The sequence below is a fragment of the Hemitrygon akajei genome, chromosome 8 (assembly GCF_048418815.1).
Source record: "Hemitrygon akajei chromosome 8, sHemAka1.3, whole genome shotgun sequence".
Classification (NCBI taxonomy): domain Eukaryota; kingdom Metazoa; phylum Chordata; class Chondrichthyes; order Myliobatiformes; family Dasyatidae; genus Hemitrygon; species Hemitrygon akajei.
Genome location: NC_133131.1, coordinates 21,184,963 through 21,211,776, shown reverse-complemented (window position 1 = coordinate 21,211,776; position 26,814 = coordinate 21,184,963). Strand labels below are relative to the sequence as shown.

Here is a 26,814-nt window from a genome sequence, read left to right as displayed (position 1 = left end):
TCCTAATAGCTATATTTATAAATCATTGGTTCAAACAACACAATGATTCACTCCAAAGTTTCAAACAAGATGTGTTACTTATCCAACGCTTAATTTCCAAAGCTTATTACTCTCAATTTAAATATTATTTGCTCTAGATAAATCTGACTGGCGTTTGATGCTCTTCTCCAAGTTCCCAATTCAGGGACTTTTTCTGATTGAATTCTGGACTAGACAGGATAGGCTGAATGGCCCGATTCTGCCCCTTTCTCTTATGGTCACCATTTATTTTGCCCTACTCAACATCCACCACCCTACCCCAATCTCTTCAAATGCATTTGTTTCCCCGGAGTTGCCACGCTGTGTTCCGCGTTCTGTTTCCCCTTTTTGATGTAATAATATGAGGCATAAATTGCCTGGATGGCAGGGAAATCTCAGTATTTTGCAATTGATTATTTGCCCAAAAGCAATTTCCACAATCCTCCCCTCCCAGTTTTTATATTGAATGTGATGTCGAAATTTGTAAGGACGCCCTATTATTACTCTTGACAAAAACGGGGACTGTACATTTGCAGTTGCAGATAGACAAAGCTTTACGCCGCTGGATCGCCGGCTCTTTGCCGGCTGAAGTTACTTCGGTTTCCGGTTTCCGGTCGCTGCTTTAAGGCGCTGCCGCCTCCCCGACGCCGAGGGAATCTTTAAAGTTGTAGAAATTGAAGAAGGCAACTTTCTGTGTGTTTGTCGTGCGACAGAATGGCAGGGGGTAAGAAGCTATTCGTTCACTCCGCCGTGGCCATTTATCGCAGTCTCGCTATGCCAAGGCTGTGCAGTTGTGATTCGCCTAGTTATATACGGTTCCAACGTGCGTCTGGAGCTTCAAGACAGCTCAATGGATGCTGAGTCAGTGTTAAGGCCTGCAAATAAATATGTGCATTATTAACCCTTTGAAGAAACTGAATTAAAGAATAAGATGAACAAAGTAAGGAAGAGGCCGCGAAACATTCATGCCGGCTTGTTTCCTTCCAGATTATCCGTACACAGGATTAGTACAGCAACATGCGGAACTGCTTTGGAATTAAGCGCTATATAAAGTGGCAAACTTTCTGTAAAATTGGGAGCTTGATGTCTGAAGTGCCTTGCTTCTCACCCGGTTTAGTTCCGCTTTTAGAACCGTTGAGCTGAATGAAGTTGCTGTACAGTACTTAAGTGTTGGGTGTCGCTAGTGATCCAAAACAATGGAAGGGTAGCAGAGGCAATGTAAAGCTACCCTCACGATGTCGAGTGAGAACTTCGATCAATATCAAGGCTATGGATCCTTTAATTACATTTTAAGCAAGGGTTAGGCTTATGCTTTGTGAGGAGAGTTATGTTTGTTTTAATTGAATGTTATTTGATCATTCCAAAATTTATTGCTGAATATTAACATGCAGTTTTGCTTACATTCACTACAAAGAAAACCCTATTCATCTTGAACTGAATTCAGGACGAAAATGTCTCGTTTTCAGATTTTAGATTAATGAAATAGAGAGATAGAACAATTCTAATTCCAGTCCCATTTCTGAATTGGTACAAGTACTGTATTGCCAAAATCCAAATCAATTCTTAAGGACTAGATTAGCTAGGTTTTAAATGGAAAAGCCACTGTTTGGGATAAGTATTGATTTTTGCTTTGCTGTCAAAAAAGATTTTGTGTGGCACCAAATATTTAAACAAAATTATCCAAGTTATACTCACAAACACAAGAGATGCTGTAGATGCTGAAAATTGAAGCAACACTCACAAAATTGTGGAGGAACTCAGCAGGCCAGGCAACATCTATGAAAAGGAATAAACAGTTGATGTTTCAGACTGAGACACACAAATTATACCTCCTGGTACTTTAAACTGTGCACAAGAACGCAGAGAGTCGTAGGTACAGCCCGATCCTTGACCTTGAGCTTAAATGATCTAGAATCACATTCTTAATATTAGTTTTAAATTAGTTAAGTTAATGGAAAGATACAGTTGAAAGGCCTCAATAGAGTGGATGTGGAGAGGATGTTTCCTATGGTCACAGAGTCTAGGACCAGAGGACACAGCCTCAAAGTAGAGGGGTGTCCCTTTAGAATGGAGATGAGGAGGAATTTCTTTGGCCAGAGAATGGTGAATCTGTGGAACTCATTGCCACAGGCAGCTGTGGAGGCCAAGTGGAGGCAGAGGTTGACAGATTCTTGACTGGTCAGGGCATGAAGGGATACGAGAGAGGGCAGGAGATTGGGGCGAGAGGGAAAATGGTTCAGCCATGATGAAATAGCAGAGCAGACTTGATGGGCCAAATGGCCTAATTCTGCACCTATATCTAATGGTCTAAAACAATCTCTGAAAAATCGTCAAGTTTTCTGAATGATGTGAACTAGGCGGTGGCCAAGTGATTAAGGCTTTGGGCTGGCGATCTGAAGGTTGTTAGTTCGAGCCCCAGCCAATGCAGTGTGTGTATCCTTGAGCAAGGCACTTAACCACACACTGCTCCTGCACGTTTATAGCCCAGTGGCGGCAGTTGGTGTAGTATGGACAAGAGAGGTTGATGCTCTCTCCAGGGCAAGCATCCCCTGCATCAAAAGCCTAGATACACTTGGCCAGTTACATTGAGTAGGTTTTCACCAGTTATAAGCTTGACACCAGGAATGGACAATAAAAATCAAAAAATCTGCAGAACTGGGACAGAGAGAAAACAGAGCCTTTTAATAGCAGAGTAAGTGGATGGTGTTTGGAGAGAACAAAAGAGTGAAACCAAACTTGTGACTGGTAAGAAACTGTGCAATGCACCCAAGATCATAGTTTGTTTCCAATCTGAATAATCTATTTGGTGTTGCCCTATCAGAGATGTTCCTTTTGTTCTTCCCTGCCTTCTCTTTTTTAAAAAACTAACTTGCTTTCTGTTTTTCCCAATTCTGACAAAGGGTTTCTGACCTCAAACATTAAATTTTTCTCTTCAGACAGAGTGTTTCTCGCATTTTCTGTTTCTTTTTTTTTCTGAAGTGCCTGCTCTGTTTTAAACTGTGTCAAGGGAAGTGACTTCCAGGCAGAAAGAGGGAAAGATTCAAGGTTGTGCTGAAAGCCTCCCAGAGGGTTGCGACAATCCTACCGACTCCTGGGAATCCCTGGCCTGTGACCCCTGGAGAGGCAGTTGCCAGATTTGTGAGAGCCTTAACACCATGTTGTATCGCACAGAAGCCCTGCATAAGTGGCTGAGGGAGCACAGTGCTTCCCTGGCTGAGAGCATTGATGCTATCTGCTCCATCTGTGACAGGGTCTGCAGTTACTTCCACATCCCCTCCATTCCTCCCCTACCCCCTCTCCTTCCACTCCTCCACTGATATTCCCATTTTTGTCCCAGCCCCCCCCCCCCCCCATTTACCCATCTTTGTCCCTCTCCCCCTCCTGGTTCCATCAACACACATACAGGCACAGTTTACTACACAGAATACACCACCCCCAGTCTGAGCCTCCTACTGTTATTCACCTCTTCCCCTAATGGTTCCCATTCTCACCTCATTTACTTGTCAGAATCAGGTTTAATATCACTGGCATATGTCATGAAATTTGTTGTCTTTGTGGCAGCAGTATAATAGTAGAGAAAAAACTGAATTACAGTAAGTATACATGGATATTAAATAGTTTAAGTAGTGCAAAAATAAAAATAAAACAAGTAGTGAGCTGGTGTTCATGGGTTCAATGTTCATTAAGAAATCAGAGGGGAAGAAGCTGTTCCTGATTCATTGAGTGTGACCGTTCAGGCTCCTGTACCTCCTTCCTGATGAGAAGAAGACATGTCCTGGGTGATAGGGGTCCTTAATGATAAATACTGACTTCTTGAGGCTTTGCTCTCTGAAGATGTCCTGGATACTATAGAGGCTAGTGCCTATGAAGGAGCTGACTAAGTTTACCACTCTCTGTAGCTTGTATCAATCCTGTGCAGTGTCCCCTCCCCCAATACCAGATGGAGATGCAGACAGTTATGCTCTCTACAGTACATCTGTTGAAATTTGCAAGTGACTTTGGTGACATACAAAATCTCATCAAACTCTTAATAAAGTATAGGAGTTATCGTGTCTTCTTAGTAGCTGGAAGTTGAAATTATTCTCTCTTTCCACTTATCAGAGTCCAGCACTGGTTGCCCTTTGTGTTCCTGCTTATCCTCCAGCAGCTGGTTCCAATATTCACACACCCCTCCTTCCACCTTGCTCCATTTGTCTCTCCTTTTTTTATCGTTGTCCGCCGCCATCTATCATTCACTTGCCACCGTCTCCAAACTGTACCCTTGGGTTCATCTCCCCCCCCCCACCATCTGACACAACCTTGCACCCCTCTTTGGTCAACTAATCACCTTGGCCTCCTGTCTCACCACCCCCCTCCCCTCTTTTACTGGCTATCTCTCCACTCTCAGTCTAGTGCAGATTTTTGACGCTGGTGGAATTCAGCAGGTCAAGCAGCATCTCTGGGAGGGGGGGAAATTGTCTTCAGAGTTGACACTTCATGGTTTTGCACACTGAAGACACGGGAAATGGCATACACTGGAACTGGACCAATAAACAATCTGCTCAATAGACCTGATACAAACAGGTTTTCAACCTAAAACGTCAACGTTCCTTTCCTCCCAGAGATGCAGCTTGAATAGTTGAGTTCCTCAGATTCTCCTTAAATATTTCAGCTTTCACCCTAAACTTGTGACCTCTAGCTCGAGTCTCACCCAACCCAGGAAAAAGCCTGCATCTATTCACCTTGCATTTGCACTACTCTACTGCTCTGTTGATCCCAAATGAAGCTTGAGACAAAGCTCCTCTCTTCTCTCTGAGCACAATTCAGCCTTTTGGGCTCAATGTCAAATTCCTGAATTCTCTGTAGCAGAATGGTCCAATTCCGTCAGTCATCCATCTGTGATTTTTGGCTCAGTTTTTCTCTCTTCCTTCGTGCAGACTGATTTGTTGCTCTACAACATTGGCTTCATCAGCTACCTCGCAACAGACAGTGTGTGGAAAGTGATCCTCGATCTGCAGTACTGCCAAAGAAGAGGAAGAGAGTTCAGTGACTGAATGTATCCAGATAAAACTGATGTCTGTTAAATCGGTTTGGAAAGATGATGAAGTAAATTGTCTGCCAAGTATAAACTTAGATTTTATTTTTGATTCTTGTTTCAGGACTATCCCAAGAGAAGGTGGCAACTTTCACCAAAAACTTCAAAGCTGTGCCACAATATGGCTTCGCCCAGAATGTGGCAACCAGTGGTGACCTTCTACAGGCTTACCTCCATCGGCAGGTTATTCAAGAAACCTCAAGTGTATTCAAACATGTCATCCCTGCAGAAGGAAAACCGGTTACCAACCAAAAAAATACAGGTAAAAGACAGTACAAAGAATTGTTCTGAAGCAGTCAATAATTGTGCACTTGACACTGCTAGAAATAATGTGCAATATTTTAAACCAAGTGCTTCTTTGCATTAGTGATTTGCATTTATTTTCTGTATCGTACTTGGTGACCCATAATGCACCATTTATACAATGGAGTTCTTTCTCAGATGTATTTTATGGACTCCTTATTTTCATTGGTTCATTGTGATTACTATGTGGGAAATAATTTCCATGTTGTTATTATAGCTGTTTGTTTCATGGCATTAGAAATTTACTAGGTAAAATCAAAGCTGAGTTTCTTGTCATATTAGTACATGTATGCGCAGGTACTATGAAAAACTTATTTGCAACAGCATCACAGGGGCATTGCATCATATAAGCAGCATTCACAAGAAAAAAAACATAAGTTTAACCTAAATTATACACAATTTTTACAAGAAATAACACAATTAGAACAAAACAAACCCAGTCCAAAATGGTCACAAAGTTGCTAAACTGTGGCGATTAAAGTTTTGCTGGTTGATTCAAGAACTGAGTGGTTGAAGGGAAGTAGCTAGTTGTTCTTGAATGTGGTGGTCTGGGACTTCAGGCTTCTGTACCTCTTGTGTGAAGGTAACTGTGAAAAGATGACATGGCCAGGAGGATGAGTGTTTTTGATGCATGTTGTCTTCTTGAGACAATACCTCCTGTAGGTACTGCCAGTCGTGGGGAGGGATGTGTTCATGAATTTTACTAGTTCCTGTAATTTTTTAGAATTCTCCCCTCTATTGAATTAAAATGCTGTAAGTCGGTCTCTGGTTAGATAGCAACTGTGGACACAGAAAGATAAGCATTTCTGGTTGATGTAATTTCACTGGAACTGGAAGAACTTTGAAATTATACATGCTTTCACTTGTAGAGAGGGGAAGGGTGGAGACCAGAGAGACTGTTATACAAACAGTCATGGTATTACCTGGAGAATATTTTAAAGCTTTTTTTCAATCGCAAAAGATAACTGTGGAGAAAGGAAAGAAACAAGCTGAGATCATGAGAAATAAAAAAAATTGTAGTTACTGGAAATCGGAACTAAAAGTCATTTCTGGAAATACACAACAGGAAAGGTGACATTTATGGAGGAAGGAAACCTCGATTTAATGTTAGAGGTCAATGACTTCTCAGCAGAACTGGAAAGGCTTTTTTAACTGACATAATACTGAATTTATTGATGAGTTCAGAGGGCCATAACATTCCTCATGGTCAATGAAATAGTGTCCCTTAAGGTTACTGGAAATAGTATAAGAGGCCAAAGACAGATAATGGTAATACATCTGGTCTAGGACAGATGGTACAGCCTCAGAAAAGAGGGGCAAGAAACCAAATGCAGATTAAGTGCTTTACAGGACACCTCAGTTCAATATGCAAGGAAGTGGGAGCTGAGCAAAACCATTGGGATTAAAGTAGTTAATTCAGCTGAAGAAAAAAACCTGTCACAAACAAGAAAAAACTGCAGATGCTGGAAATCCGAGCAACACACACAAAATGCTGGAGGAACTCAGCAGGCCAGGCAACATCTATGGAAAAAAGTACAGTTGACATATCGGGCTGAAACCCTTCCGCAGGACCTGCCAAAGGGTCTTGGCCCGAAACGTCAGCTGTACTTTTCTCCACAGGTGCTGCCTGGCCTGCTGAGTTCCTCCAGCATTTTGTGTGTGTTGCTAATATAAACCTGATTAGTTAGTATGTGGATTAAATAATAATTTGACATATATTGTACATTTTGCCTTTCTAATTTCCCTCTCTATTCTACCCCCAACCACACCACACCTTTGTTATTTTCTCATACTCAGTGGATAGATATATAATTTTCTTGTCACCATTGACAATCCTTTCCACAAAGCACTGATTATTAATCAAATATTTGTCAAATATTTTCAGGACGGTGCTGGATCTTTTCTTGCTTCAACGTGATGCGTCTTCCATTGATGAAGAAATTTAACATTGAAGAACTTGAGCTCAGTCAAGCTTATATATTCTATTGGGATAAGGTACAATGAAAACATTTTTTGCCCTTGTAAAGTGAATAATTTTAAGAAATTTTGGCCATATAATTTAGCCAGATATCAGTAGATGTGCTATATTATGTTTTCATAATGCACATCAAATGTTGTGGAAACATGAAGCTGATGGATCAGGAAACAATATTTGTATTATGCAGATAGCATTGTTAGAGTGTGATTGGAGAGGACCTGCTTAAATCTGTGCTTTGATGGCAACTGCTACCTCTTCTGTAACAAAACTTTCTGTAACATGAAGAGATTTATGAAGGTAACTATCCCATACTAACAGAACTGCCTGATTCTGAACAACATGTGCAAAATGCTAGACGAACTGTGATGGTATTGGGTTTGCTGACCGCAAAGTTTTAAACTCAAATGAAGATCTAAAGCCCCATCCAATTATAGATCACTACTGGCATCTTCACTAAAGGGAGGATATATTCTATCCACCTACTCTTCAAAAGCTACATCACTTCCCTGTTTATCTTCCACTGTGACTTTTGCTGCCAATACCCACTACCTGAGCAGTGGATTCTCATCCCTACCAAAAATGAGGCACTTCCAGCTAACAAAATAGTTTAAAAGTAGTTCAAAGGCAACACGAGTGAGTCTGCAGATGCTGGAAATAAATAAAAACACAAAATGCTGGCAGAACTCAGCAGGCCAGACAGCATCTATGGGAGGAGGTAGTGACGACGTTTCGGGCTGAAACCCTTCATCAGAAGTGAAGTAACATGGAATGGTGGAGAGGGTATCTGTCCTCCTCTTTTCTTGCGTTATATGAGGACTGCATCGGCGCTGCTTCCTGCACACATGCTGAGCTCGTCGACTTCATTAACTTCGCTTCCAACTTTCACCCCGCCTTCAAATTCACCTGATCTATTTCCGACACCTCCCTCCCCTTTCTAGATCTTTCTGTTTCTATCTCTGGAGACAGCCTATCCACCGACGTCTACTACAAACCTACTAACTCCCACAGCTACCTAGACTATTCCTCCTCCCACCCTGTCTCCTGCAAAAATGCTATCCCTTTCTCTCAATTCCTCCGCCTCTGCCGCATCTGCTCTCAGGATGAGGCATTTCATTCTAGGACAAAGGAGATGTCTTCCTTTTTTAAAGAAAGGGGCTTCTCTTTGTCCACTGTCAACTCTGCCCTCCATCGCGTCTCCCGTATTTCACGCACCTCTGCCCTCACCCCATTCCCCCCCCACCAGCCCACCAGGGATAGAGTCCCCCTGTCCTCACCTATCACCCTACCAGCCTACAGATCCAACGCATAATCCTTGGTAACTTCCGCCACCTCCTACGCGATCCCACCACTAGCCACATCTTTCCCTTCCCCCCACTCTTGGCTTTCCGCAGGGATCGCTCCCTACGCGACTCCCTCGTCCATCCCTCCCCACCGACCTCCCTCCGGGCACTCATCCCTGCAAACAGAAGAAGTGATACACCTGCCTCCACACTTCTTCCCACACCACCATCCTAGGCCCCAGACAGTCTTTTCAGGTGAGGCACCACTTCACCTGTGAATCAACTGGGGTGATATACTGTATCCGGTGCTCCCGATGTGGCCATTTATACATTGGGGAGACCTGCCGCAGACTGGGAGACCGTTTCACCGAACACCGGCGCTCGGTCCTCCAGCAGTGGCGGGATCTCCCTGTGGCCACACACTTCAATTCCACAGACCACTCCCATGCCGATATGTCTGTCCATGGCCTCCTCTACCGTCAAGATGAGGCCACACGCAGGTTGATAGAGCAACACCTTATCTCCCGCCTAGGTAGCCTCCTACCTGCCGGCATGAACATTCAACTCACAGACCTCTGTTGATACCCCTGCCCCCCTTTACCCCCATCCCTATCTATTATTTTAGTCTGGTTCTCTTTCTCTCTCTTTTCCCCCCTCACTATAATCTCCCCCCAGTCCTACCTTTCTTTCTCTTTTATTTTCCATAATTCTCCACCTTCCCCCTAGCCCATTTCCCTCCAGCCTATCACTTCCCAGCTCTCCACTTCATCCCTCCCCCCACTTCTTATCCCCCCTCGACCATCCCATGTTACTTCACTCCTGATGAAGGGTTTTGGCCTGAAACATCGTCACTACCTCCTCCCATAGATGCTGTCTGGCCTGCTGAGTTCTGCCAGCTTTTGTGTTTTTATTAAAAGTAGTTAATTTATTTTTATTGATACATGTTTAAATTTAGATAAAATTCTTAAAACACATTTAAAACTCACATAGCATTTCTATCTTATAAAAGCATTCCAAATTGCAAACGATTTCTAAAACACGAAGGATTTCTAAAAAGGCATACCAACGAGTTGCAGATGAACAAATTGTTAGTCACAGAAATCGAAGGCAGAGGACTGCATTCTAGTTCACCCCATCTTTGTGTCATTCTTCTTGATGTTCTCGGACCATTCCTAATAAGCATGGCTGCTCTCTTATATTTATAGTTTTCTTCCTGTTGGGTGATTTCACACACACATGATTTTTTCCCAGATACCTTTTCTCACAGGTATTCTAAAAGCTTCTGGGGACAGAGCTCCCAGAAAGCCACAATTATTGCTTTGAGGCTGACTTAGAGTACACAAACCTTTCAGCTTATTAATAGATCTATTTGATGTGTTAAGTCATAATACCAATCTGGTCTGCATGCTTCCTTGAACTAAATAATTTAGTGTTTTCTGGTTTGATACAAACCCGATTAACATAACCGCATTATCTTACACTGCATCTCTTGAACAATCAGCCCCCTGCTATGGGCCATCATCCTGTGTTCCATAGTCAGTGCTGTTAATTTGCAAAGCTGCCCATTTAGTTTCAGATTGATTACTGCTTGCAAGTTACATTAAGAAAAGAAGACTGACTCCCGATTATGACAAGAAGCTGAACAAAGAATATTGGTTGGAAGTTTAACTTACTCAAAAACAACTCTTTGATGTCAAGAAATATCATCTGTTTTGTTGGATGTTGAGCTTGAGAAAAAGGTCCTCTGGCCTTGGACAGTGAATATCCATGACAAAACCCAATAGGTCAGGTAGTGTCTGTGGGAGGGAATAACTGGTTGACGTTTCAGGCTGACACAAAGTCCTCTTGGCCTGAAATGTCAATGCTGCCTGACCTGCTGAGTTCCTCCAGCATTTTGTGTGTGTTGCTTGGGTTTCCAGAATCTGCAGAAATTGCATTTACTTTTATCTGAAAGCCATCTTTGTATTTGCTGGAATACATTGCGGGTTGTAATTCAGTTTATGAGAATTTGGAAAAAATAAACTGAAGTAATATCCTTTGGAGCTAAGGATCATAAGAAAGTTCTGGCCTGTCAATATTTAAGTTTTCAAGTATTTGTTTAGTGTTAAATCTTAGATAAGAAAAGTAAGATTGAAAGTTATAGTGTAAATGATGGTGACGTTAAACTAAAACTCGGTAGTGTCACAGATATATGAAACATGGAACCAGCCCCCTTGACATTGTTACTATGCCCAGACCACATTGACCTTTGACCACCCACAATCTTGCAATAATCCCATCATTTAGTTTTCCCCATATTCTTGTAAACTCTTCCCAGATGTCACCACTCACCTACACACCAACTTAAAATGACAAAATAAACCTACCAACTTGCACCTCTTCGGGACGTGGGAGGAAAACAGCACCCAGAAGAAACTCGTGCAGTCACAGGGAGAAAATACAAACACCACATGGATAGGATCCAAGGTCGGGATTGAACCTGCGTCTCCGTCGCTGTGAGGCAGTGGCTATAGTAGATGTGCCACTGAGCTGCCCTGCAACATATGATAAATATTGATTTTATGATGTATGCATTATATAAATTCCTATACATTATTTGAAATTCTCTAAACCCATTATAACAACATAGAGCATTTTGATTTGATTCTCTGGGATTCATTGAATTTAGCTTTTTATTTTATGTGTGTGTGTGTGTGTGTGTATATATACATATATATATAAATGTCTTTTTTCATACTTTTTGGAGCATGATTTGCATAGATACAAACATCCAGTGTTCTTGGAAAAATTATGAATGAATGTTCATATACTTACCGTCAATTTTAAATGCTGTCGTCCAGCCACCAAAATAAGTGTGGTGATTGTGAAGCCCTCCTCCAATAAATGGATTAACAGTGCAAAAATAAAGAAACGTATAGTGATGATTTAAGGCACTGTGCCCAAAGTGATGCCCGTAACTTATGATACTGATGTGTTTGAATACAAATACATATTTCTTTTTCCCTCAGCTTGAGCGCTGTTACTATCACTTGAATGCATTCATTGAGATTGCTCAGAGAACTGGCAAGGAAAAAGAGCCCTTTGATGGTAGACTGTCACAGTTCCTGCTAGCAAATCCTTCAAACGACGGAGGCCAGTGGAGTATGCTTGTCAACCTCATTGGTAGGACCTTTTTTTATATATATTTATGTATACAGTTGTGACATTTTAATATGCCATGTGGTGTTGGGGTCAGAGAATAATGAACAACTCTTACTTTTGAGTGAATCAGAATGGAATTTTGTGAATGTGCAAGTTTTCTCTGAAGTATCAGAAGCCGAGTGGAGATCTGATAAAAGTTTGTAAAATTTATGACAGGAACATGGATATTGTGGAAGTCCAGGATCCTTTTCCCAGGGTAGAAATGTCAAATACAGCTGGGGGTGGTGGTGTAAGGGGTGTGCAGAGCTAGATTTTTTTTTGTTATTTAGCAATAAAGCACATTAACAAGCTCTTAGACCATAAGACATAGGAGTAGAATTAGGCCATTCAGCCCATTGAGTCTACACCGCCATTCCATCATGGTTGATCTTTGATCCCACTCAACCCCATACACCTGCCTTCTCGCCGTATCCTTTGATGCCCTGACTGATCAGGAAACTATCAACTTCTGCCTTAAATATACACATGGGCTTGGCCTCTTCTGGCCCAACAAGCTGGAATGAGCAACATTTTGTGGGCTCCTCCCAGCACACCCTTGGGGTTTGTTGGTTGTTAGTGCAAACGATGCAGTTTACCATATGATTCAATGTACTTGTGATAAATAAACGTGAATCTTAAGCCCATACTACCCATGTGACCTACTCACCAGTACCTCTTTGGAATGTGGGAGGAAACCGGAGCACCCGGAGGAAACCCATGGCGTCACGGGGAAAATGTACGAACTCTTTGCGGACAGTGGCAGAAGTGAAACCGGGTTGCTGCCACTGTAATGGTGTTAAGCTAATGCTATGCTACCATGCCGCCATACAGAGCGTGTTTGGTGCTTGAACGGGAAGTAGATATGGAGCTAAAGAGTTGTTTAGATAGGCATATAAATGTGTAGGAAATGGAGGGATATGGATAGTGTGCAGGTGGAAGAGATTAGTTTAATTTGGCATTGTGCTTGGCATAGACATTATAGACTGGAGGGCTTACTCTTGCTCTGTACTGTTTTAAGTTCCAAGGTCGTCAAGCCGAGGAGTGGTAGTGGGCACAAGCTCCCACTATCTAAAAGTGCTCCTCTTGGCATGCACCTCAAATAGCCTCTAACAACCAAGTCCAACTCCTGGCCTTCTTGTGTGGCTGAGCTTCTAAGCCCGGTGGAACTGTTTCTACTGACAGGAGAAGGGGCGAAGGCGGGTCCTGGCGCCTTAAAACCAGTGCTTCGGGTAGATGGAGCTCGTCAGCTTGAGAAGGCAGTTCATCTAAGAGAGGGAAAACTCAGATTTCAAACCTCCGCTGCCTTGTAGCCATACCTACTTATGGGAAAGGCTTTGGGAGTAAACCCTGAGGACAAATCCAGAGCTGGAGTCCCTAAGGCAAACACGAGGATATCTGCAGATGCTGGAAATTCAAGCAACACACACAAAATACTGGTGGAACACAGCAGGCCAGGCAGCATCTATAGGAAGAAGTACAGTCAATGTTTCAGGCTGAGACCCTTCATCAGGGCTAACTGAAAGAAAAGAACTTCCACCAGCATTTTGTATGTGTCCCTAAGGCAGTCCGACATTGCCTTCAACCTTGCTCTGGCGACTCCTGCGCTGGCACTGGTGCCAAGCTGTATCGGCCCTTGTCCTTCCCTTGGAGAACATCATTGGCGTGGAGAGGGGAGACTTGCTGCTTGGGCAACTGCCAGTCCTCCATACAACCTTGCTCAGGTCTGCACCCTGGAGAGGACACTCGCAAGACTTTCCAGGCGCAGATCCATGGTCTCGCAAGACTAACGGATGCCATCCATTCATCCATCCACTGTTTTAAGGTGATAACGTTATTTCAAGGGAAACACAGCATCAGGGGTCTGAATAAACAGGAAGAATCTCCTTAACTGATGGGGTGGAAAGTTTGTGAATGCAAGGACCAGGGAGGTATTATTTTATAAATGACCTCTTTGGTGTATTTAAGTGCGAAGAAGAGTTAAAAGGGAGTTAATATGAGAGAGGATTACTGCAAGACTATAGCAAAAATATGGAGAAGGGGAATAGGACTGGTCTGCTGAAAGCTGGCATAGACCTGATGGATAAAATAGCTTCTTCCAGCTTTCTCGTGCATAAGTAAACAAATCATTTCGTAAAAGTATAGTTAAAATGTGTGAAGGACAGATTAGATAAAGGGAAATAGAGCAGAATGTTTAAGCTTAAATGAGAGAAAATCTGCAGATGCTGGAAATCCAAGCAACACACACAAAATGCTGGAGTAACTCAGCAGGCCAGGCAGCATCTATGGAAAAGAGTATAGCTGACGCTTTGGGCCAAGACCCTTCAGCAGGACTGGAGGAAAGAAAAATGAGGAGTCAGAGCTAGAAGGTTGGGGGGGGGGGGGGGAAGAAACACAAGGTGATAGGTGAAACCGGGGTGAGGGAGGGGTGAAGGAAAGAGCTGGGGAGTTGATGGTGAAAAAGATACAGGGCTAGAGAAGAGGGAATCTAATAGGAAAGGAGAGAAGGCCATGGAAAATGTCTAACCTGCAAGACTGAGATTCTGCTTATATAATGGTTAAGTGCCAAAGATTGCTGGTAATGAATGGTTTTCCAGTTTTTATAAAGGACTGTAGACTGAAAAGGAGCTTTAAGATTCTGTGGTGCATTCAATGTCTTAAGGCAGGGGTTTCTTTTTTGTGCCATGGACCAAAACTGTAAAGCAAAGGAAACATGGATCCTGGGTTGGGAGTCCTTGGTCTGAGGCATGAGTACACCAAATTCAATCCATTTCCTTTTGACTTGGATCTGTGCCACTCTTGAATTTGTATATGAAATGGTTGGGAGTCATAGTCTTTGACATTGACAGCAAGCTATTTCCCATTATTATCTGTTCCACTAACTTGCCACATGTAACAGGAGTTAAAAACTATACTTGGATTTTTAAAACAAATGAAGAAGGCAGATGTTTGTTAAATAACATAATAAATATCACTGTAGAGTGGAAACTAGGTGTGAAAGTATAAATTCATATTTCCAAAGTTTATTGGATTGTAGCAAGACAAATGGTTGGTGCTGAAACTTTGAACTTCCAGCAGTTAAAGTTAGTTTTGATTGATAAGAGATGTAGCAAAGCATAACCAGCTGCCTAATACGCCTTCTTTCTGAATGTAGTGGTGGTACATTTTTTCTCCAATTCTTTCAAAGTTTGCATCTGAATAATGGCTACCTGAATTGGATTTCTTTTATGGAGTTGCTTTCTAACCGAGTCAGAGTCGAGTTGGGCACAATGAAAATCCTGGCAGCGATGTAGCAGATAAGCAGCATTCACAAGGAAAAAATATAACTTGAAGTATGTCAGTAACTTTCTCCTTACTCCTCACAACAAAGCTATTGAGAGGAGGTTGGGGAGGGGAGGGGGTGGAAGGCAGAGGAACAGTGGAAGCAATACTTATGCTTTTTCTTATTCAAAAAACTAAAATTAAATTCTTACTTTTATGCACTAGTGGATTTAGAATTGAAAAGACAAATGTAACTGAATAGAGGAGATTTTGGCAATGTAGTATTCAGAAGAGGACTCTTGTGACACTCCTGATACCTGTTATGACGCAATCTAGAAAGTGTACAACTGAATTCTGTCTGTTCTGATTCTGGAAGTTATGCCAGAACTAGGTTTAAGTCAATTTGACTCAATTCTTACTAAGTGGAGCTGAAAACTCCTTGAGGGTTGTACCGTTAGAAAGAGATGTTTAATATACAGTAAGGTAGAATAATTTGCTGTTTTAGGAAAACCCATTGTTCTGAAATGGATGAGGGATGAAATTCCTTCAAATCTTCCCTGTGCTTTATGAGTCTTTGAACATTTTCTGCCCATTTACTCTTTGCCAGATCCCAGTGCAAATCCATCAATCCTACCCCACATTGCCTCACTTTCTATCACCAGCTACCAAAACCAGAGATAACTTACTGTAGTCAATTAACTCGATTATTGGCATATGCTTAGGATGTGGGTGGAAAGCAGAGTACCTTGTGTCAAATCATTGTGGTCACAAGGAAAATATTCACATTCCATGCAATAAAGCACCCGAGGTTAGAATTAGGGTGTCTAGAGCTATAGATTTAAAGATGATTTTTCTTTAAATTGAATTTTATAATATTAAAAGTAAGTTGTCTGTCTTACAGAAAAATATGGAGTTATGCCTAAGAAGTGCTACCCTGAATCTCACAGTTCAGAAGCCAGCAGAGCCATGAATGATGTTCTGAATCACAAGGTAAGAATAAGTTAAGATGACTGTGAAAGTGCTGTCATTTCAGTTCCTGCATGTTTGCCTCAAGTTGTACTTTGAATTTTAAAGTATTTTCGTTATACATAGAAACATAGAACACCTACAGCTAATTGGTTTCCAAACTAAACCCTGCAATGAATTTAGGAAGGTATCTCATCTCAACCTCAAGGGCAGTAACGGATAGGTAATAACTATGAGGATTGTCAGTGGTGCCCCGATGGTGGGGAAAAATAATTACAAACCAAAACTTGGAGCACGAGGAGGTTCACAAAAACCGCAACCATCTTTCAAAGCAGAAAAGATCAGAAAGATGACAAAAGAAAGTTGGAAGAAGAAAAGTTGCCGTTGAGAGCTGGATTGACCCTGGGCATTAAATGACTTATCTTTACTTCCCCTTTGTTTACTTTTACTGTTATAGTTGCTTTGTTTTCTGTTAAGTTGCGAGAATTCTATTGGCGCCTGAGAAAGCTGGTAGAGAATGGGTCGACTAAGGAGGAACTCTCTTCTCACGTGGATGATATGATTGAGCAGGTGAGCTATTATTTATAACTTTTGGTGGTTTGATATAGTTCTCAGCCTTCAGCATTACAATTAATATTGCACTGATAATTAGACTGGATATGCACACTATTCAATGGGCTGAATGCCCCATTGACTATAGTAATTCCAAACTCAGTTCACCATAACTCTTTTAAGGAGAATTGTTGCCTAATGGGAGGAAGAAATATCCTTATAACACAGTGTCATTACCCAGGAGAAGACTGAGATATCCGGTGTTGCTAGTCTCTCAGTCTTATTGCTCTAAAACATAATGTTGAAAGGAATCTACTTATTAATAGAGGTAGGGTTTGGTGCTGTAACTTATTACTACCATCATACCATCATGAAATGCAGAACTGAGCCACAAATAAATATCAGATTCCCTAATACTAGTGTCTTATCCTCGTGTCTTTTTTTTTAAACATCTCCTTATTGCTTTTACAGAATGAAAAGAAAACACATTAGATCATCCATAGGTTTGAAATTACATAAAAGTTAAAATAAAGGGGAAAAAACATAAGAAATCAAAAGGAAAAAAAACACACAAAAAAAGCAAACATCCCACCATTAAAAAAGCAGTCATTTCAGTTTGTTACTTCCATCATCCTGAATATTGTTCTCCAGAAACTTGTAGAAAATGTCCCAAATTTCCTGAAACTTGCCAAGTTTGTTTTTCGTAATGTAGCTTATCTTTTCTAGAGCAAGGTAAGAAGACATTCCTTTCAGCCATTGTGAGAGTCCACTGGTTGTTGGTTTCTTCCATGAACAGGCTATGCAGCGTTTGGCTTCCAAAAAACAAATATTAAGCAGAGACCTTACATTTTTGGAGGTTACAAAGTCCTTTGGATAAATATTGAGAATACATAATTTAGGATCAAGGGGCACCTTTTTTCCAATAATCTGATTAATCCAATCCAGCACCTTCTTCCAGAAGCAGATTACAGGTGTCCCCAGTTTTTCGAACGTTCGCTTTATGTCAACTTGCTGTTATGAAAGACCTACATTAGTTACCTGTTTTCACTAACAGAAGGTGTTTTCACTGTTACGAAGAAAGTAGGCACGTGATAAAAGCAGCCAAGCTCCTCTCCCAGAACTGCATTTAGCCGTCATTGCTTAAACATGTGCCTGTGAGCATCTGAGCTTTACTGTACGTCGATTTATTTTGTGCATCCGTTAACAAGATGAGTTCTAAGGTACCTGTATCGGAAAAGCCTAGAAGAGCTCGTAAGGGTGTTACACTTAACGTAAAACTAGACATAATTAAGCGTTTTGATCATAGTGAATGAAGTAAGGACATTGTCCGCGCATTGAATTTGCCTGCGTCCACCATTCGCACTATTTATACGCAGAGAGAAAGTATTTTGAAAGCTGCCAATGTTACTGTTGGTTCTGCTCGTAGCAAAGTGGTCTTAGTCGGCATCCAATAATGGATAAAATGGAAAGTCTATTGCTTGAGTGGATTGATGGGTGTACAAAGTGTGGTGTTCTGTTCTCTTAAACATAAGGAGAAATGAGTCAGTCTTTTTAATAAGCTGAAACAGAAAGCACTGGACGATGGTGATGAAAGTGTTGCGAAAGTGGAATTTAAAGGCAGTCATGGGTGGTGTGATCGGTTTCTGAGGCGAGGGCAGTTTCATAGTTTAACGTTTACTGGAGAGAGTGCTTCGGCTGATACTGAAGCTGCCGAAAAGTTACCAGAAGAACTGAAGAAAATAATTACAGAAGGTGGTTATTCATATAAGTAAGTGTTTAACTGTGACGAAATTGCAATATATTGGAAAAAAATTGCTGAGCAAGACATTTATTTCGATAGAAGAAAAGCAGGCTAAGGGGCACAAGGCATCGAAGGACTGGTTTACCCTAATGCCTATTATTAACACCACAGGTGATGCTGTCCTTAAGCCTCTACTAGTGTACCATTCAGAAAATCCGAGGGCATTTAAAGGCGTTGATAAGAAAGCACTTCCCGTTGTATTCCATTCACATTCAAGTGGTTGGAATACCCAAGTGCTTTTTTCTGAGTACGAGTGGATACGTTAGACCTTTTGTTGAAAAATACTGTACTGTAGAGAAAATAACCTCGATAATAAGTGTCTTGTGATTGTTGATAATTGTGCTGCTCATCCACCTGGCATTACCAAGTATGGCGTTAACATTCGTGTTGTGTTCTTACTGCCGAATACAACATCGTTGCTGCAGCCGTGTGACCAAGGCCTAATATCCACAATTAAGGCTTACTATACGCAAAATGTGATGCGTTTTATTGTAAGTGCCATTGACAGAGAGGGCAACTCTGAAGCATCTTTGCGAGAGATCTGGAAAGAGTACGATATAAAACTGGCAATCGCCAACATTGGAGATGCTCTCGATAGACTAACAGTCTCAATGAGAAATGGCGTTTGGAGGAGACTATGTCCTGAAGTAGTGTACGATTTTAAAGGCTTCGAACCATCAACAATAAATACTGCAATAGTGAGTTTGGCTAAGGAGGCTGGGTTTGTGGAAGTTGACGAAGATGATGTTAAAGAGGTTTTGGCATCCACGACCAAGAACTGACAGATGAAGAGCTGATGCAGTTGCAAGAGGAAAGGATAACAATCGAAACCGAACACAGTAGCGAGCTGCCCGAAAGTGAAGTCGTCCAGGAACTGAACGTGAAGCAATTGCGTGAGATTTTTGCTGTGATTGACAACGCTGCAATGATTGCTGAAAAGTATGATTTTAATTTTGAAAGGGTACATAGGTTTAGGGCACGTTTGCAGGATGGTTTGAGTGTTTACAAAGAACTGTATGATAGAAAAATGCGCGAGGCTAAGCAGTCAAGCATACTGTCGTTTTTCAAGCCTTCCACATCAGCCACAGCAGACGACGAAACTCGGCCTTCGACATCGAGGCAGGCAGACGTAGAAGAAGGTGACTTGCCTGCCCTGACGGAAACAGACGACGATGAGATGAAACCCCAGTCTCCCACCACCCCAACCTCTGACGACTCAGCCTAACACACCATCATCAGTGTGCTCACTGACTTCCCAATTCTGGTAAGTGAAACTACACTGGACATACATTATTTTTTCTTTATATAGGCTGTGTATTTTATGTGTTATTTAGTATGATTTCTTATGTGGTTTCATTTGGCAGCTTCATAGATTAAAGGTTACTGGAGAGTGCTTTGGCCGAGAGTGCTGCCGAGTGTGCATGCGCCTAAGTTTCTGCCTGAGCGCTTGCGCTGGGTGTGCTGCCGAGAGCACTTGCGTGAGATTTTCGCTACGGTGGACAGTACTGTACTGCAATGATTGCAGAAGTTATCATAACATTCCTGCTTTTACTATATGTTACTGTTAGGTTTTATGTGTTATTTGGCATGATTCGGTAGGTTATTTTTTGGATGTGCGAACGCTCTCAAATTTTTCCCATATAAATAAATGGTAATTGCTTCTCCACTTTATGACATTCCGGCTTACGAACCGTTTCATAGGAACGCTCTACCTTCGGCTAGCGGGGGAAACCTGTATCTGGGGGCACTCCCACACACAATGGAACAGAGACCCCTTTTGGTGATTACATTTAATGCATGTGTCTGGAATGTTGGGGTTTCATGCAACCTGACTGGAGTAATGTACTGTCTGGTTACCTATTTGTATTGTAGTAATTTAGATTGAGTGTTCACTGATTGTGTTTGAACTAAGGAACAAGCTTCTGACCACTCTTTTTCTGACAGATTCTCATGCAAATCAGTGCTCCACGCTTGTAGTATATTGTTTGATGACTCTTTGCAATTACTTGTAAATAAATTGTATAATACAGACATATGTCCCCTAGCTTCAGATATTGCGGAGTGATGTCTTCTAGGGAAGATAAAGGAGGGCTTCAAACTGTAACCTTGCCTGGACATAATAAAACTTCACAACTGAAGGTATTTAAAAAAGTGTTTTGTTGGAATTCTGTATGAGTTCTTAAAATGACATAAATGTATTGCCATTATAAAGATCAGACACCTTAGCTATGCCTCGGGTCGACCAAGTTTTAAAACCAAGGAAGCTATCATTACCAAAGATAGGAGTAAACTGGGATAACTGTGATGTCTCTCCCAAATACACATGAACATCATGACAAACAATTATTGTATTATTTAAGAAAGGGTTTTTAGTTTGTTTAACCAGTTTTTTTCTTATCTGCATAATACATATATAGTTCTAGAGGGATATTGATCGACTGGGATTCCATTGAGACCCAAGTAGGGGAGTGATCTTTACAAAGTAAAACATTCCTGCTGTAACTTGGGCTGCCCAGAAATACCATGTAAGATTTGGTAGCTGTAACCCGCCTCTGTCATATGGCAGATGTAACAGGGAAAGCTGAGTCTTGGACGTCTATTATTCCAGATAAAATTAGAAAAAAATTCTTCAATAAGTAAGAAAGATGATGGAGGAGAAAGTGGGATAGATTGGAAAAGGTACAGGAACTTTGGTAAAATTGACATTTTTAGGATACTTATGCATCTAATCAAAGATATGGGCAATTTCATCCATCTGTTTATAAGTTGAATAACTGAGTCTGTGAGAGGGTTATAATTAGTTGGGATAATTTTATCAATAGTAGGAGTAATTTTAACACCCAAATAAGTAAAACCCTGTTCTGACACCATAAATGGAATTTGAAGTGGGGGATTGAGTCTCTCACCTTTATCAGTGAATAATATTGCAGATTTGTTGTTGCTTATTTTATAGCCTGCAAAAGTACCAAAAGTACTTACCAGGTCAATTAAGGCAGGTAGTGTTTGTTTCAAGTTGGAGCAAAACAAAATTACATCATCTGCGTACAGGGCTATGCAATGTTCTATATCTCCTATAGTTATTCCTGCTATATTAGCCTGATTTTGAATTGCCATTGAATTGCTCAATGGCCAGGATAAACAGGAGGGGAGATAGGGAGCAGCCCTGTCTTGTTCCCAGTTGAAGTTTAAAAGGTGCCAAAAAAAGCCCGTTAGTTAAAATTTCAGCCTGTGGGTTAGAATAAAGAAGCTGTGTCCACTTTAGGAATTTTCCCCCTATACCAAATCTTTCTAAAACTTTAAATAGATATTGCTATTCCACTCTGTCGAAGGCTTTCTCGGCATCCAATGACAGAATAGCATCCTTGTATGTCTAACTGTGGACCTCTTCAGGTTAATAACTGATATGTTATCCAGTATTGTTGTCTCTTCAGCATACTTGGGTAATACATGCCTTTGAATCGATAAATAAATAGATGCCCTTTCTCCAGCAAAGTATGATTTCACCCCACTCTTTTAGAAGTGCAAAATGTAACAGCATTAACACATTATACTCAAGTTTCCAAATTCATGCCATTGAGTTTATGAATGAATTTTAGACAGAGACAGAGGAATGATATTACTCGGTCATGTGCTTACAGAAATTCATTTCCATGTCAAGCTTGTCTTATTCCAATGCACTTTGACTCTCCATTTACCTGCCTTCTGCTAAGATGTTCTGGTGTCATTTTACTGGTGGTTGCTTTCAGAGAAACTTAGAAAAAAATGTTTTCCCCTCAGGGCCATTGCAGTCTAGATGTACAACTTTTTACAACTTCTGCTCCTGTTACCTGGACCTTTTGGTCCATTATGTGTAATGGTCTGAATATATGGTACTTTGCGGCAGCATTATAGTGCAATACATAAAATTACTACAAAACTGTGTGAAAGTCTTAGGCATCCTAGCTATACTTAAATGTGCCTAAGACTTTTGAACAGTACTGTATATTACATCCCATGAGTAATAGAGACTAGAGCAAAATTTTGTGTACCTGAGAGGTTGGAAATGAATAGTGCCATCCTTCTGGCATAAACCAGGCAGAGGAATTGATCCCTGTATGGGTAACATACAGAACTATATTCAATTCTTTTTGGCGAGAGGAGTGCAATACAATCCAATCTGTCAAAGCTACATATTATATTATGATATTATCTCTTCTAATATCTATCTATATGATTCCATTGGCCACTCAAAACAGGATCCCATGGTAATGTACATGTATTCACATTTGGATAAACGATTAAGTATTTTTTGGTCAGAGAATAATGATGGGAATGGGGATGAAACCTCGGAGGAATTTGAAAACAGAAGGTGACAGTTTTCTAAGCTGGGATGTTGCTTAACTCGGAATCAAAAATGTCAGCAAATGGAACTTATGCATAAGGAATTCTTGTTTCGCATTGGCAAGGTATATCATGTACACCTGAATTAGGAAATTTCAACATGAGAAATCTGCTGTAATTTTCAGATCTAACCAAGAGGTGTCAGTGTGAGACCATTAATGTGTTCAATATTCTGGATAGCACATAATGAAAATCTCAGTGCGAGATTTCTTGCAGGAAAGAATAGTTCAATTAACCCTCTTTTCCTTTTTTGTACATCATGGGTATTAGGAAATTTGAATTTAAGACAAGTCAAAGTACAAATCCATAAGATTTGTTAAACAAATCCATAGTTTACTGAAAACAGCATTACAGGTAGACAGGATTGTAAAGAGGGTGTTTGGTATGTGTCAGCAAGAGAATTGCGTAGAGGAGTTGGGATGTTATGTTGTAGTTGTACAAGATGTTGGTAAGACCTCACTTTGAGTATCATGTATAGTTTTGGTCACCTTAAACTGGAGTGAGTGCAGATAAGATTTATGAGGATGCTGTCAGGATTTGAGGGCCTGAGTTGGAGGGAAAGGTTGGGCAGAGGGTGAATGCACACGTCTTTTTCCCAGGGATCATCGTCATCATCAATGTCATGTGCCGCAATCATGGTCCCATGGTCTTGATTGTCCATGGCAAATGTTTCTACAGAAGTGGTTTGCTATTGCCTTCTTCGGGCAGTGTCTTTCAAGACTAGTAACCCCAAACATTATCAATACTCTTTAGACATTGTCTCCCCGATGTCAGTGGTCACATAACCAGGACTTGTGATATGCACCAGCAGCTCATATGACTATCCACCACCTCCTTCCATGTCTTCATGTTACCCTGATCGGGGGGGGGGGGGGGCTAAGCAGGTGCTACACCATGCCCAAGGGTGTCCTGCAGGCTAGCGGAGGAAAGGAGCAACCTTACACCTCCTTTGGTAGAGACGTTTTTTCAGGGAAGGGAAACTAAAAGCTATGAGGCACTGGTTTGAGGTGAGAGGGGAAAAGATTTAAAAGGAACTTCTTCACACAGAGGGCGGGTGGTCTTTATATGGAATGGGCTGACAGAGAAAGCAACAATATTCAGCAGACGTTTGGATGGGTACGTAGATGGTAGTGGTTTAAATGAAAATGGGCCACATAAGGGCACAGTGGCTGGCAGGGATGGGCTTATTTATTGAGATACAGTGTGGAAAAGGCCTTGCAGCCCATTAGGCCGTACCGTCCAGCATTCCCCCAATTTAATCCTAACCTAACAAACAGCAATTAACCTACCAAACAGTACGTCTTTGGACTGTAGGAGGAAATCCCTGAGTTGGGGTGAAGAAGGACCCACTTCTGTGCTCTATTACTCGGTGACTTTATCTATGACATCATGATTTAATAACACAGTAAGGTCGAGGGGCTGCATAGTCTCTGATCCTCTACCTTTGTTTTTCAGCTTGTAGGTTCACCAGACCTGTACACAATATTCCAAATACAGCCTTTTTAGGGCCCTGTAGGGGTGAGGAAGATGATTCTACTCTTGTACCTCAAATCATTCTGCTCTTCACGCTGCATGCTATGTGCCGTCCAGATTATGTAACTAGCAGAAGGACACACATGTCCCTCAACACCAAAGCCTTTCACTTTCCCACTACTTAAAGCATACCCCATCTTTCTATTTTTTATAACCAAAGTGACTGATTTCACGTTTCCACATTACATTCCATCTAGCAACTTGTTGGTTATCCTTATCTCCTGATAATCTGTATGTCCCTGAAACTTCTCTCCATTCTTCCCACAGCCCAACCCATCATTTGGCAAATAGTTAAGCCATTTTCCAAGGGATGCAGAGCAATAATTGAAAGTGGGTGTTTTTTAGTTGTAAGTATCAGGCACTAGCAATCATAGAGTCAGTCATACAGCACTTGACTTCATTTGTAAAGGCAACATACACTAAGCACTCCAGCATTTGATGCTCATTTATGTGAAAGGGTTCTGTGTCTTCATTCGTTTTAATCTGTGTTGATCATTGGCTGAGCTCTCTGGGGATAGAGAGCCAGAGATTTATTTTCATCTGTGAAGAAAGTTTTTTTATCTCAGTCCGGTGACCAACTTTGTCCTACCCTATCAACACCACTCAGACCACCTTTCATTGTCTAATCTAATTAGAGTTCGGTTCATTAAAACATGAAAGAAAGGAAGAACAATGCATTCCAAATACTTCATTAGGAATTTAAAATTGTTTCCTGCCATTTCAAATAAAGTATTCATACACTTTAGCATTGATGTATTCGATGCTGAGATGCATCGTAGGATGTGCTGGGACACATCATCGATGTAACCTGGGGTCATCGGATGTTTTGGGTCTTCAACATCAGATGCCCTCGCCTAGGCAACCCAGCCAGGGTTGATTAGGCCTCAGCTTGTGTGCCTGTAGCATTGGTCCATGAGACACCCCTCTTGACCCATAGCCATCCAGAGGCAGGCTCAGCAGCCCCCGTGATGGTCTGATGGAGAGTAGATTCTGCAGAGTCAGCAGCCAACAAAACCTCTACACTTCACTTCTATCCTAAATACTAAATTACTCAATTCCCAACTTGCTTTCATTCTCTGTTACTTGGGAACTATAGCTTTATTAGCAATTCACTTTTATTAGTTATTTGGGAATCAAAAGATACCAGAATTAGAATCAGGTTTATTATCACCAACATATGTTGTGAAATTTGTTGGTACCAAACATTGTAATCTCAAAATAAACAATAGATAATAGACAATAGGTGCAGAAGTAGACCATTCGACCCTTCGAGCTTGCACTGCCATTCTGAGATCATGGCTGATCATCTACTATCAATACCCGGTTCCTGCCTTGTCCCCATATCCCTTGATTCCCCTATCCATAAGATACCTATCTAGCTCCTGAATGCAATAAACTGAATGTCTTCACAAATTGTTATACAGGTAGTCCCCGAGTTACGAACGTCTGACTTACGGACAACTTGTACTTACGAACTGAGGAAGGAGGACGCCAGCCGCCATTTTAAGTCGTTGCGATTGACACTGTGTTGAGTGTTTAACTTTGTATTTGGCTTAAATTTTTCTTAGTAAGATTCATCCTGTTCTCTCCTCCCCCCCCCCCATTCCAGTCGGCTGGTGGTGCAGTGAGGTCAGCGCCAGGCTGGAGAACGGAGGTTTCCGAGTTCGATCCAGTGAGAGACCGTTCCCGTGCCGGGTTGATGTCGAGCTCGCAACTCAACCTCGTATAAAAAAACACTGCCATCTCCAGTTTAAATTCCCACGCGGAATATTGTGGAGGATCAAATACCCAAACCCAGCACAGCCCCCATTTGTCCCATTTAACCTGTTTCAGTGCGAACCCGGGGAATTTAGTGCGGTGGTCCTTAGGACCCCGCGGACCTCGGAAGCCAGCGGAGCTCGGGACCTGCCGCCTGCAGTGATCCTGTTCCATTGACGGGAAGCGATCACGATTGAAAATAAAGTGGAAATAATAAAGCATTTGAAAAGAGGTGAAATGCCATCGGTCATTGGAAAATCGTTAGGCTACAGTCGGTCAACGATCGGAACAATTTTAAAGGATAATGGAAAAAGTGAGAATAATGGAGCATATGAAAGGCCCTGCCCCGATGAAAACTACAATTGTTACTAAGCAGCACAGTGGTTTAATTATTGGAATACATACATTTCTTAAGTGTTTTATATGCATAGAAAGGTAAAATACATAATATATACTAAGACAAATGTTTGACTGACGCTAAATAATACCGGATGTACTTGTTCCGACTTACGTACAAATCTGACTTAAAGACGGACTCAGGAACGGGAACTCGTATGTAACTCGGGGACTGCCTGTATTGCCTTTGGCCATGAGAATATTTGAATCCTGTTGTAAGAGATAGGAAGCTTTGGTAGAGGACAACAGTATTGTAAGCACGTTCCTTCAAGTACTGACAGTGAAAGCAAGTCTTCATGCTGCATTAAGTTTTTACTGGGAATCAAAAATGTAGAGA

At 41.4% G+C, this 26,814-nt stretch overlaps 1 protein-coding gene across 1 annotated transcript in view; it reads left to right on the top strand.

Moving 5' to 3' along the window:
- Window positions 1-553: 553 nt before the first annotated feature.
- blmh (bleomycin hydrolase) overlaps window positions 554-26,814 on the top strand; it is an 80,590-nt gene continuing 54,329 nt past the window's right edge. The window contains exons 1-6 of the mRNA XM_073053411.1: window positions 554-742; window positions 5,157-5,354; window positions 7,281-7,390; window positions 11,662-11,815; window positions 15,993-16,081; window positions 16,535-16,627. Of these exons, the coding sequence (XP_072909512.1) occupies window positions 733-742; window positions 5,157-5,354; window positions 7,281-7,390; window positions 11,662-11,815; window positions 15,993-16,081; window positions 16,535-16,627 (654 nt within the window). The 5' untranslated portion in view covers window positions 554-732. The remainder of the gene's footprint in view (window positions 743-5,156; window positions 5,355-7,280; window positions 7,391-11,661; window positions 11,816-15,992; window positions 16,082-16,534; window positions 16,628-26,814) is intronic.